Source organism: Saimiri boliviensis, chromosome 1 (assembly GCF_048565385.1).
Source record: "Saimiri boliviensis isolate mSaiBol1 chromosome 1, mSaiBol1.pri, whole genome shotgun sequence".
Taxonomy (NCBI): domain Eukaryota; kingdom Metazoa; phylum Chordata; class Mammalia; order Primates; family Cebidae; genus Saimiri; species Saimiri boliviensis.
In genome coordinates this window covers 53565665-53579114 of record NC_133449.1, presented here as the reverse complement: position 1 = coordinate 53579114, position 13450 = coordinate 53565665, and the positions used below count along the sequence as shown (strand labels likewise).

At 48.6% G+C, this 13450-nt stretch overlaps 1 protein-coding gene across 4 annotated transcripts in view; it reads right to left on the bottom strand.

The window, feature by feature from the left end:
- TRABD2A (TraB domain containing 2A) overlaps positions 1 to 13450 on the bottom strand; it is a 67021-nt gene that overhangs the window by 440 nt on the left and 53131 nt on the right. For 3 of the 4 annotated variants that reach the window (XM_074397672.1, XM_010329978.3, XM_010329977.3), the window contains exons 5-6: positions 9307 to 9397; positions 2233 to 2493 (exon numbers count right to left, since the gene is read on the bottom strand). In XM_074397672.1, the coding sequence (XP_074253773.1) occupies positions 2233 to 2493; positions 9307 to 9397 (352 nt within the window). The remainder of the gene's footprint in view (positions 1 to 2232; positions 2494 to 9306; positions 9398 to 13450) is intronic. The other variant, XM_010329979.3, reaches the window with a different exon arrangement.

Genomic DNA, 13450 nt, shown 5'->3' with positions numbered 1-13450 from the left:
TAGGAAGCAAAGAGAAAGGGTCTGAAAGCACAGCAGAAACCACTGCACACGCCAAGGCCCCAAATGCCCACACAGCTTCTCTTCATCTCCCTCCTAAAAGACAGGAATAGGTATTAGTATGTTAATAGGCTTCCTGTATCTCTGGCCCTCTTTCATGTCTTTGGCCACTGCTACCAGAAAACCCAATGGCAGAGGGTATTAAGACCAGCAGACTGGCCAACGGTCCCTGGCGATTTGGTTCTTCATTCAAAGATTATTGAAAGTCTTGGTATAAGGCCCATTTCAAAGTTTGCTATTAGCCTCTGGGCAATCTTAGGCAGGGACTTTCCTCACTGGCCACCACAGAGGCAGAGCCAGACCATGCAGATTCCACCCTGAGTCTCTGCCTCTCTCACCTGCCCAAGTCCAGGCCTGATGTGCACAACATATAGGTATACTGCATCAAGACAGTACAAGTTGAGGGGCCCGTGACCTCAGGCTCACCCAGCTCTTTCAGCTCAGCTGAGGTATAAAGTGCCCAACTCCATGGCCACCTTAAAGGAAATGGCCCTCTTTGAAAAAGTACTAAACAGGTCCATTTATTCCTGCATCAGTGGAGGATGGTTCGTGAGTCACCCTGGGACATGAACACCATGAGAAGCTGTCCGCATTCTCCAGGTCCCATCTGGCTGCCAGCTTCTGTCCGTTTAAAATGCAAATCACACAGCATATCACATGCCTGCTTCAAACCTTTCAGTGGGTCCCTAATTCCCTCCCCGTGTACCTCTCTGGACACATCTCACCTCACTACTTTACTTCCCAGGCTCCAGCCAGAATTACTTTATCTTGGCTTCTTTAACACAATCGTTCCCTCCAGCCAGGCTTTCACATTGATACCTCTGCCCTCAACCTTCCCCTTCCCTATTCAGTTGTTCAATCATTCACTCATTCATTCTACATTTATTAAGCACCTGTGTAGGCAATGGATCTCTACATCTACTGATTCAGGCTCAGAAGCTCTATTCACAAGGTTCCAATTTGGCTTCTACTCAGGATAAGCCAAAAGGGTGCTTCCTCAAGGGAAGACTTTCCTGACCCTTGACCCTAAGGGTCCTCCAACACACATACACACACACACACAAACACACACACACATGCATGCACCACACACACACCCATAGCACCTTACACTTCCATTGCAGATTATCCACTCAAAAATTCATCTTCCTCACCAGACTGCAAGTTCCACGATGGCAAGGCCCGTGTCTGGTTGGCCCCACACAGACAGTACCCAACACAACAGCAGGCACAAAGGACGGACTCAATAAGCCTGAGATTAATTTAATTGGATTCCTGCTCCCAGCCTCTCTGGGATAGTTCTTCCAGATGTCTTGTGCCCTGCAGACTCAGGCTGGTCTATCCACCTCCAATCTCCTCCCAAGCCATTTCTGAGACTACGTTCAGTGTAGGGTCACAACCCTTCCCTTACAATGTGGGGGTTAAACACACCCACTCCTATCGAGCTGCTTCCAGCTCTTCAAATCTATGGCATTCTCCCTGAATCTACTATGGAGAAAGATCTGAAAAATCAAGTTCTTTGCAACCTTTCCAGACGCTTTCCACTTTTAACAGACTCATCCTACCCCCAGACTTTTTCTTTAAAAAGCATGAACATGTTGCCCTTGCCCTGGCTTGAAGCAGCTACCCTAAATCTGGATTCGCTTTGGTCACAGGGGACAGAAAAAGGGTGCCTGGGGTCATGAGGAAACTACATCTGTGTCATGACGATATGAGGTGGAAGAGTTTCATCCCAAAACCATCCCCCACTCCCCGATCTGTGGAAAAACTTTCTTCCACGAAATCAGTCCCTGGTGCCAAAAAGGTTGGGGACCACTGTCCTAGAGGCTTCAAGAGCAGATGGTCAGGCAGCACCATGCCCACCAAGCCCTCTGCCCATGGCAGAGACTATGTCTGTGTCATCCTTGGCCTCCATATGACTCAAAAAGGTCCTGGTACATGGCAGGCACTCAAAAAAAATCTGTTGCTTTGACTTAGCAAGGAACACGGTCTCAAACTCACTAGGGCTATGTTCTATGGCTTGAAACAGCACATCCTCACAGACAAATCATAGCTTTGTTTCTGTTCAACTCACAACAAAGAAAGACCTCACCCTTGCCCATCACAACCAGTGTGAGAGGCATTCCTGGGTCTGCTCACCAGGGTAAAGGTGGATGCCAACCCGACTCAGCCTACCTGCCTGACCTCTCCTCCATGCGGACCCACAGATCGCTGAATTGCCGGAGTCGCTGCCTCCGCTGTGGCCGCCTCCACTTCTTCTGGAACTTCTGCACGGCCTCACCGGGCGGGTCAGCACTTCCAGGCCGGGACACAAGGGGTGGCAGCGTTGAGTGCACTGAGGACACGGCTTCCGGTGCCAGTACTTCCGGGGTGGGCACTTTTGGAGCAAAGATGGTGAACCGAGTGGGCCGTGGAGAGGTCTTTTTACTCTTCCCTCTGTACATAAGTGGAAGGAGCAGGTATGTGGAGGAGGATCACACAGCATGGCGCCTCGCCCAGCTCTCTTACGTTTCAGGGTTTCATGACAGCAGATAACCTGAAAGTGCAATCTGGCCAGGGAAGGCAGAAGTTACCTGGTTCTTGAAATTACCTTGGGAATTGATTTTTTTGACACCTTTTTTCCCCCTCAGATATACTCACCCGACTCTCTCCAAATTCCCTAGTCCTGGGGAGAAAGATCCAAGATTTTTAAACTATTACATGTACAGTATTTACTTTTCCAACAATGAACAGGTCAGCCCTGTCTAGGAAGTCACTGACAATTGTACTTTTGTTTTTTGGTTTTTTTTAGAGACCAGATTTCCCTAAGTCACTCAGGCTAGAGTGCCATGGCCCAATCATACCTCAATGTAGCCTCAAACTCCTGGGCCCAAGTGATTCTCCCACCTCGGGCCCCAAATACAGGCAAATGTCACTACTCTGGCTAGTGAACAATAAAGCTTTGAAAGACAGATGGAAAATGTTTAAATGCCATTTGCTTACAACAGCTGAAGTAGCCCTAAACCCTGTTAACCCTTTCTGTACCCTCATGAGGGCTTTATTCAGGAAGGGGCTCTCAGGGCTGTCTTCCAACCACTTAATCGCAGATCTGCCTGAAATCGTCTTTCCCAAAGAGAGATTTTCACAAGTGATAGGAAACGCAGACTTACTTCCAGTTTTCCCCTAAAGGTGACTATAGTCACCAAATACTTCTTTTAGTGAAGAAATAAGCTTTTAGAAGGACCAAGTTTCTTCCAACAACAGAACTTTTGTCAAGGGTTTGGTGAAGGGGATGGGGGAGCAGAAAGAGAAGAATTCTACTAGATGTCAATCCCATTGTCTCCTGATGTAGGCAGGCAGTGAGGGTCCTGAAGCCCCCGTCTGCCTGAGGAAGGGGAGCAGTGGCTATGCCATGTCTAGGGCTTTCCTCGTCCATTGATATAGGTGCCACTGACCAGCACATGTAAGAACTCAGTTACTCTGAAACAGCCTTGATGAACCATCTACCTTGCCAGAATGGGCCTCAGATCTGAACCACAACATGGCAGAGCCTGAGAAGTCAGTACTAATGGCCTTGTGTGAGGAAGGGACGAAGTATACACGAAGGAAAGCAAAAAAGGGAAAGACTTAGGTTGGGCGAAAAAGATAAAAGAAGGGAAGTCCTCAAATGGCAAAGGATTGAAAAAGGCCCCTACTCTGAACCTGAGACCAAGGACCCCAGAAACGGAGTCATATCCTAAAAGGTTCTTGGGAGGACAGGGCTTAATATATTCATTACTATCTCCTGAGCTCAGCACAATGCCTGGTACATAATTGTGACGCCACTTAAATGAATCCTTTCACTGTTTCAACAGAGAAACTAGAACCTAGAAAGGGAATGCGCCCCCATCAAGGCTCTCTAGGATTCAAGTGGCCTCCTAGGGCAGGAGTCCCCAGCCCCCAAGCCATGGACTAGCACTGGTCTGTGGCATGTTAGGAACTGGGCCGCACAGCGGGCTGTGAGCAGTAGGTGAGCAACCATATTACCACCTGAGCTCCACATCCTTTCAGATCAGCAGGGGTATCCGATTCTCATAGGAGCACAACCCTTATTGTGAACTATGTGTGCTAGGAATCTAGGCTGCACACTCCTTATGAGACTCTAAGGAGCCTGATGCCTGATGATATGAGGTAAAACAGTCTCATCCCAAAACCACCTCCACTTCCCCGATCCATGGAAAAATTTTCCATGAAATCGGTCCCTGGTGCCAAAAAGGTTGGGGACCACCATCCTAGAGGCTTCAAGAGCAGATGGTCAGGCAGCACCATGCCCACCAAGCCCTCTACCCATGGCAGAGACTACGTCTGTGTCATCCTTGGCCTCCATGTGACCCAAACAGGTCCTGGTACATGGTAAGCACTCAAGAAAAGTCTGTTGCTTTGACTTAGCAAGGAACATGGTCTCAAACTCACTAGGGCTGTGTCTTATGGCCTGAAATAGTGGGTCCTCACAGTGCGACAAATCATAGCTTTGTTTCTGTTCAACTCACAACAAAGACCTCACCCCAGAAACTCCAGGTAGCCAAGGCCAGGGCTTAAGAGCCAAGTTAACAGCCCTGGGTGGGAGTTGGAAGGTAGGGATCAGGAAGAAATTAGCTTTACTCTTCCTGGTTTTTATTTCCCTCGTATTTCTGAGCTAAGGAGTCCTGAAGAATCTAACACCTACTTTATGATTGAGGAAACTGAAGACTAGGGTGAAAAAACTGACCTGCACAAGGTTCCAAGAAGGATTCTGTGCCATTTTTAAGTAACATTCATTGTTGAAATTTTTTTCAGGTCATAAATCGAATCCATTCTCATTGTAGAAAATACGAAGAATATAAATTAGTGTCACTATAATCTCGAGGGAGAGATCCTACAGACAAATGCTCACATGGGCTCAGACAGGGGTTTAAGGGTCCCTAGGTCAATAGGGGTGGCTGCTCTTCTGTCCCAAATAGAAAATCCCAGCTGCTGAACACACCCAATCCCTCACAGAGCCGCTGGGCTGGATCCCATCACAGGCTCAAGATCTAGATTATCATGTTTTGGCCAATCTGGATTCTCACAGTTTAACTAAACTTAAACCCATGGTCGTTTTGGCTATAATATAGGACTACTCCCTTGTGCTCATAGCCTGTTTGTCCCCTACCTGCATTTCACACAGCCTTCTCCATGGAAATATCCAAGAAAGAAGCACACTGGTTGACAAGGAAAAGAGCCCAGGCTTGGAGCCGTAGGCAAGATAACAGACCTTTCTGAGCTTCTTCTGCTGATATAAAACTAACCTATCCTGCAACAGTACTGTGAGGATTAAAATGGTCCAAGCGCCGGGCGCGGTGGCTCAAGCCTGTAATCCCAGCACTTTGGGAGGCCGAGGTGGGCAGATCACGAGGTCGAGAGATCGAGACCATCCTGGTCAACATGGTGAAACCCCGTCTCTACTAAAAACACAAAAAACTAGCTGGGCGTGGTGGCACCATGCCTGTAATCCCAGCTACTCAGGAGGCTGAGGCAGGAGAATTGCCTGAGCCCAGGAGGCGGAGGTTGCGGTGAGCCGAGATCGCGCCATTGCACTCCACCTGGGTAACAAGAGCGAAACTCCGTCTCAAAAAAAAAAAAAAAAAAAATGGTCCAAGCACAGTGCTGAGCACACCGAAGATGCTGACTTCAGATGCATCCCCCTTCTCCCAGTCTTCTGAAAATAAGTGAAGCTGTATAAACCCTAGCACGGCTGACCAGAACCTTAGAGCACCCCACTGTGTAACCAAAGGGACATATTCCAGATCCCCAAAGAGGTTCATGACCTAGCCCCTGGAAGCTCTGAACACATTATCTTACAGGGTAAAAGGAACTTTGAACATGTGATTAAGTTAAGGACCTTAAGATGAGGAAAGTAGCCCAGATTATCCAGGTGTGCCCAATCTAATCACACGGGCCCTTAAAAGCAGAGAACCCTTCTGCAGTCAGAGGCTGAATAAATGAATGCATGTGAGCAGTACCAGCAATAATATTACACATAATCAGTCCTATTTGAGATCCCATCATGTGCCAGATGCCAGGATAGATACTTCTGGAAATCCAATTTTGAAAATTAGATCCTTGTCCGGAAGGCTCTAGAAGAAAGAGCTCTTGCTAAAGGCCACTGTAGAAGCACAAATCATAGGTTCCTTGGGGTCACGCCCAGGATGAACCCAGGTTGGAGCGATGGAGGAAGGTGTGGCAATGTGCTGGATCTCACAGATTCTGATAGAACTGAGGGCAGTGGGGGTAGGGAAAGAATCCCTGGCGGAGGAAACTGCACGAAAAAAGACATAAAGGCTAGGAAGTAAAAGGTGGGAGAAGGAAGACAGAAAGGGAAAGTTTGGGAGATAGAAGGGTCTGAGCTATTTCTGGGCCCTGGTTAGTTGTGTGACCTTTCAGTTTCTTCATTAGTAAATGAGAAGGAACACTCCCCTCGCAGGCTGGTTTTGAGAATTAACTGAGAGTAAATCAACCTGACTACCACCTGATGATCCATCAATATATGTTCCTTTCCTCCCTGGCGAAATGAGAACACCGGCTCTCAGCCTTCGGTGGGCATCAGAATCTCCTGAGAGCTTCTAGAAAGACCGATTCCTGACCTTCCTTCCCCCAAGGGCAGGCGTCAGAGTTACAGGCAGAATTAGGGAGCCTAGAAACAACCAGCAACACACACAATGCACACACATACACCCCACATATACCACACACAACATACACACGTAACACACACACCCCACATATACACAACACATACATCAGACATGCACCACACACACCACACATGCACACACAACACACACACCAAATATGCACCACACACAACACACATGCACACTATACACACACACTAGACGTGCACCACACACGTCACACACATACAACACACATACCAGATATGCCCCACATACATGCACAGTACATACCACAGACACCCCTCACATACCACACACACCCCTCACACACACACGTACCAAACACACATCAGACATGCACCACACACACATGCACCACACACATGCCCACTACTCCCACACACATACATACACCCCACACATACACATTGTGCACTAGATACCACACAAACCCTACACACAAACATCATACACCCCTCACACCACACACCCCTCACACACACCACACACACACACAAACATTACATACAGCAAACACATTACACACACACACTCTCCCCAAGCAGGGCCCTCTCCAGCACCCCAGGGACAGTACGTCGAACCCCAGCCCAGTCAGCCCAGCAGGAGGAGCTGAGAAGGGACCAGAGAGACCCCAGTGGGGGAAGAAAGACCGACAGTCCTGCAGGGTGCAGAGAACCCCTAAGGGCTGGCTCCTCCAGACTTGAAGGAGAACAGGAAGCAGTGTGAGCCTGCAGCAGAGCAGACTCAGGCAGGGGCGGGATTCCCCAGCCCCCCACCCCCCGTCAAGGGGAGGAGAGGAGGGCTCCTCGGTGCCGCGCGGGGAGTAGCATCAGTAAAGGTGGAGAGGCAGGAACGGTAGGGAAGCTGTTCTGAAGCAAGCAGCAGATCCCTGCTGGGGGAAGGGTAGGGTCTTAGTGCCAAGACTTCCAAGTAAAGACAATGACTTTGGAAGAGAACAAAGAAAAACCGTGGAGGGTTTGAAATTCGGGACACTGGAAAGATTAGTCCCACAGAAGGGCAAAGAGTGAACCCGAGGGAGAAGGGCCTGGAAGGGGGCGGGGGCCACGGAAATGGGAAGGACAAATCCCAGCCGGTCTTTACCGGAGGAGGCCAAAGGCCTGGTGGAGCAGGGACGTGCGCAGCTCACATCAGGGCTTCTGTGAACTAGAAAGTGCTCTGTGAAGGGCGGTCACTATTGACACACTAAGTACAGGGCACGAAGAGAGGTGGGGATAAGAGAAGTCAGCATGTGTCCAGGATTTCCCGCCTAGAGGGACACTGGAAAAATCATGGCTCCTGCCAGGCATAAGCCTCTGGGGTGATGGGGGCCAGGGAGACAAGGTGTGGTGAGGGGGGCCTTCTGAGGAGAAAGAGGGCAGCTGGAGATGAGGGCCGTCGGGCAGATGCCACAGCTGGATCCTCTGTCCGGGACAGGCATTTGCATCCTGGAGCACTCTCGCTCCAGCTGAGACCTCTGCCAGGAGAGGGGGCAAGGGAGTGGGGGCCAGAGAAATGGAGGGGATGTTAGGAGCTGATGGGCATCCCCCACATTCACATGTTGAAGCCCCAATCCCAGTACCTCAGAATGTGACTGTTGGGAGTTAGGGCCTTTAAAGAGGCGATTCTGTTAAAACGAGGACCCTAGTCCAATATGACCAGTGTCCTTACTAGAAGAGAGGCCAGGGACGCTCGCTTACAGGAAAAAATGCCATGTGCTGGCAGGAAGAGAAGGTGGCCATCTTCAGACCAAACAGAGAGATCCCAAGAGAAACCAGTCCCGTTGACACCTTGATCCGGGACTTCCAGCCTCCAGAGCTGTGAGAAGTGCATTTCTGTTGATGAAATCACCCAGTCTGTGGTTTTGGCTATGACAGCCCGAGCAGACGACTACAGGAGAAGGGGAAGGACACCTGGGGCCCACCGGAATGGATGACCAGTTGGGAGGCCAGTGGGCAGACAGCATTACTGAGGGGCCGGGGGCTGGGCCTCTTGAGTTCTTTACAGAAAGGTCTGTGGGGGCAGGGGGCAGTTTGACAAAAAAAAAAAAGAAAAAGAAAAAGAAAAAAATAAACCTAGGGAGGAGGAAACAGCTCAGAAAAAGAGAAAGGGCTTTCTCCTGCCCCTGAGAGTGGCCAGACATGCACTTCCTGCACCCCAGCCCCTCTGGCCTATTTACCACTGTCATGGCCCGATTCCCCCATTCTGCCTCCTGAAAACTCCCAAAACACCTGGGTCAAAGAACACTGGGCATTAAGCCTAATTACTCCTCCCTTCCCCTGCTAGCCCCCCCTTCCCGCCCCCTGGACAACCTTCCCTTCACCTTCCTCCGCTCCCCAAACACTGCTGAGGAGAAGACCAGTGTGACCTCTACACCCCAGAGTGTCCCTCCTGCCAACCACGTCTGACACAGCCCAGCCACACAGAGCCAGCTGAGCTGGTGCCAAACGTCCAGTGTGGCGGAAATGACCAAACAGGGGTTCTCTGGAGCTCCTCAAGATAGCAGCCCACCCTGGTGCCCAGGCAGCCCCATGAGGGTCTCAGCTCCCCAGCCAAGACAGAAGCGCAGGACGGTTACTTGTGGAGGGGTCGTCCAGCGGGGGCGTGTTCTACCTCATAGCCTTCACGTCGCAAAACATCCAGCACTGTGTGGTTGCCCATGAAATGACCTGCAGTAAGAAAAACAACCAGAAATGCTGCAGCCCTCAGGACCACCACACATTCTCCCCAGACACACACCCTAGGACCGAGAAGTTACCCTGACAAGTCCCCTTCCTATCTGTCCAGCACAGTACAGTTCCAGAGAGCTTCTGGCATCAGGCCCGCCAACAGTCCTGCAAGGCAGGTACGGAGCATCGGTAGCATTTCAGAGACGATGACAATGAAGATCAGAACAATGCAGCGAGTTACCTGAAGTCACACAGCTAAGGGGAAAGCCTGGACATCAAACTGCAACCTGGTAAGACCTCCCAGAGGAGGTGATATGTGAGCAGGATACTGAAAGGTGAGGACACTGGTCTGGAGAAAATACAAGAATTCAGCCCAGGTACAGTGGCTCACACCTGTAATCCCAGCACTTTGGGAGGCCGAAGCAGGTAGGTCACCTGAGGTCAGGAGCAACCTGGCCAACATGGTAAAACCCCATCTCCACTAAAAATACAAAAATTGGCCAGGCATGGTGGCAGGTGCCTGTAATCCCAGCTACTGAGGAGGCTGAGGCAGGAGAATCGCTTGAACCTGGGAGGCGGAGGTTGCAGTGAGCTGAGATCACACCACTGAACTCCAACCTGGGTGGCAGAGCAAGACTCTGTCCCAATTATGGGCACAGGGAGGGGAGCACTACACACTGGGGTCTGTTGGAGGGAAATAGGGAAGGGACAGCAGGAGGTAGGGAGTTTGGGGGGGATGGCATGGGGAGAAACGCCAGATATAGGTGAGGGGGAGGAAGGCAGCAAATCACACTGCCACGAGTGTACCTATGCAACAATCCTGCATGTTCTTCACATGTACCCCAAAACCTAAAATGCAATTTAAAAAAAAAAAGGAAATTCCCAACTACGGGAAGGAATGAAATGTAATTGTGCTCTCTGAGAAAACAGGGAGGCTGGTGGGACTGAAGGAATGGGTACTTCCCAATCACCACTTTCTAGAAAAAGCAAAGGCAACATAATCTAAGATCTGTCCTTCTTGGAGGTTTCTGCATAGGTCAAACCCACTATGGTCTCAGGAGCCCCAGCCAGGGAACCCTGGGAGCCTATGGCAGCACAGTAAACAGGGCCAAGAAGGAAGCAGAAGGCCCATGGCTCCTGCTTTGACTTTCACCCTCATGCATCAAAGTGGGTGTTCATGGGTCAGCAGGGGCTCAGAAAGGGAAGTTCGGCAAAACCATTCCCTCCCATCTCCCCTCTCCTCCCCACAGCCTAGACCAGATCCTAACTAGAAAAAGCTGCCAGTGCAGGGGCGCTAGCTGTTACCTAGAAGTGTGGGGCAGGAGAGGAGGCTAAGCCCACTGAAGAAGGAACCCTGGCAAACAGGAGCCAAATATCAGCGCGGGCTTTCAGATCTACACCTAAGTAAGAAAAAAGGTTGTGTCTTTCACCACTCATCTTAGGTTATTCATTTGCAAATAACTGGCAATTCATAGAACAAGTGATTATAGTTTCCACTTAGCACTTCTGACTTCAATCTTTCTTCTACTCCAAAGGTGATTTCCATTTCCAGTCTTCACATTTTATATCCAGATCCCCATGACGAAAGCTGCTGCTTGATTTTAAAACTCCAGTACTTTCCGTTTTCGGTTATCCTCATTTCACAATTAAAAGTTTGCTAGCCACACAGCTTTTACATTTTAAAAGTACACAGTCATGTGTTTGGGAGCAATTTATAGTTCCCTCTGCTCAATGTAGCCTTCAGAAAGCACAGAGAGAAAGCGGCTACAGGAAGATAACTTTGCCCTAGAAGGAGGCAGTGCTAGACGGGAGCTTATAGCTCCTGGGCACTCCCATCGCCCGAAGTGCCCAGGGGCTATGAGCCCTCGTCTAGCATGCGTCAGTATGACAAATCAAGCCCAGAGTACTGGGCAAGCCCCCATCTGAGGGCCCACCCACCAAACTGCTCAGTCCAAGCTATGCCCCAAACTCCCACCAGTCCAGAACCCAGTTGACCTTTCTCCTCTCCCTAAAGCTCCCTTATCCCTGCACTGGACATAGGGGAAGCTTTTGGGGGCTCACCTAAGTCTGGCAGGAGTGGAAAGCAAAAGCCCCACTCCAGCACCTGGGTACCTTCCATCCACGCAGACCCGGGGTGGTGCATTGGGACACCTCCCGCCACAGGCTCTGTTTCCTAACGTCCTCACCTAGGGCTTGCACCACTGTTGTGGTACCTCAAGGGTGAGGCCCAGGCTAACAGCTTTATTACAGGAAGCCATTTGTTGAGACAGTGCAAATGTGTATACAGTGCCCAATCCAGACATGAAAGAACTTACAGAAGAAAAAAACTACCATATACTCACAGGCACTGCTGAGGGCAGAAACTGCAATTTGTTTTGTGGCAGAACTTTTCAATGGCATGATGTGGAAGCCAGACCCCTCATATTTCTATAACAGTTTCATTAATATTCGAATAGAATTCACATGACATAAAATTCATCCTTTTGAAGTATGTCATTCAGTGATTTTTTTGTGTATTCAGAAAGTTGTGCAAGCATGACCACTATCTAATTTTAAAACATTTTCATCATTCCTGACCCCAGCCCCTGGCAACCGCTAAGCTATTAATACTTTCTGTCTCTATAGATCTGCCTGTTCTGGACATTTCATATAAATATAATCATCACATGATTTTGTGGCTGGCTGTTTTCATTTAGCATAATGTTTACAAAGTCTATCCATGTAGTACCATGTATCAGTACCTCTTTCCTTTTTACGGCCAAATAATATTCCATTGTGTGTATATGTCACCTTAAATATCCCTGTCAGTTGATGGATAGTAGGATTGGTTCCATTTTTTGGCTATTATAAATAATGCTGCCATGAATATCCATGTACAAATTTTTGTATGGATATATGTTTTCAATTATCTTAGGCATATATCTGGAAGTTGAAATGCTGCGTTAAACAGTAGCCCAGTGTTTAATTTTTAAAAACTGCTAAACAGTTTTTCCAAAATGGCTACACCATTTTATATTCCCAGTAGCAACGTATGAGGGTGCTAATTTCTCCATATCTTCTTCACCAAAACTTTTTACTATTTTTTTATCACAGCCTAGTGAATATGAAATGGTATCTTTACTTTAGCACCACATCAGTGGGGCTCCAGTAAAATAACGGTGGATTACAGGTGAAAGAGCAGCAGACTTAGACTCTATTTAAGAAGCGTTCTTAAGAAAATACAAAGACAAAAAACTAGAGGAAAAACTAGAGGATACTAGAGGAAACTGAAGCCTCTGGGACCTAGAGTTAGAGCAAACATGCCTTAGTATGTGTTGCTGTTACAAAATGCCACAGATTGGGTCATTTATAAACAATAGAAATTTATTTCTCACAGTTCTACAGGCTGGGAAGTCCAAAGTCTAGGCATAGGCATTCAGCACCTCATGAGAGCTTCTTGGTTTTTTTGTTTGTTTGTTTGTTTGTTTGTTTGTTTTAATACAGAGAGTCTTACTCTGTCACCCAGGCTGGAGTGCAGTGGCATGTTCATAGCTCACTTCAGCCTCAACTTCCAGTGCTCAAGAGATCCTCCCATCTCAGCTTCCCAAGTAGCAGGGACTACAAGCACACATCACTATGCCTGGCTAAATTTTTATTTAATGCTGGTAGAGATGAGGTCTCACTATGTTGACCAGGCTTATCTCAAACTCCTGAGCTCAAGTGATCCTCCTGCCATGGCCTTCCAAGGTACTGGGATTATAGGCATGCACCATCACACCCAACAGAGGACCTTCTTGCTGAGTCTTCACAAGGCAGGAGGGGCTCATGCTAAATCTTCACATGGTGGAAGGCACAAGGACCAAAAAAGAGCCTAAGCTACTTTCCTCCTGTCCTTTTAAAAGGTGTGAATCCACTCGTGAATGTGGAACCTTCATGTCTTAATCACTTCCCAAAGGCCCCACCTGTTAATACCATGACAATAATAATGAAATAATTCAACACATGAATTTTAAGGAACACTCAGACCACACCAAAACACTAACAGCCCAACTCTGAGAAAGAGTAACATAAACT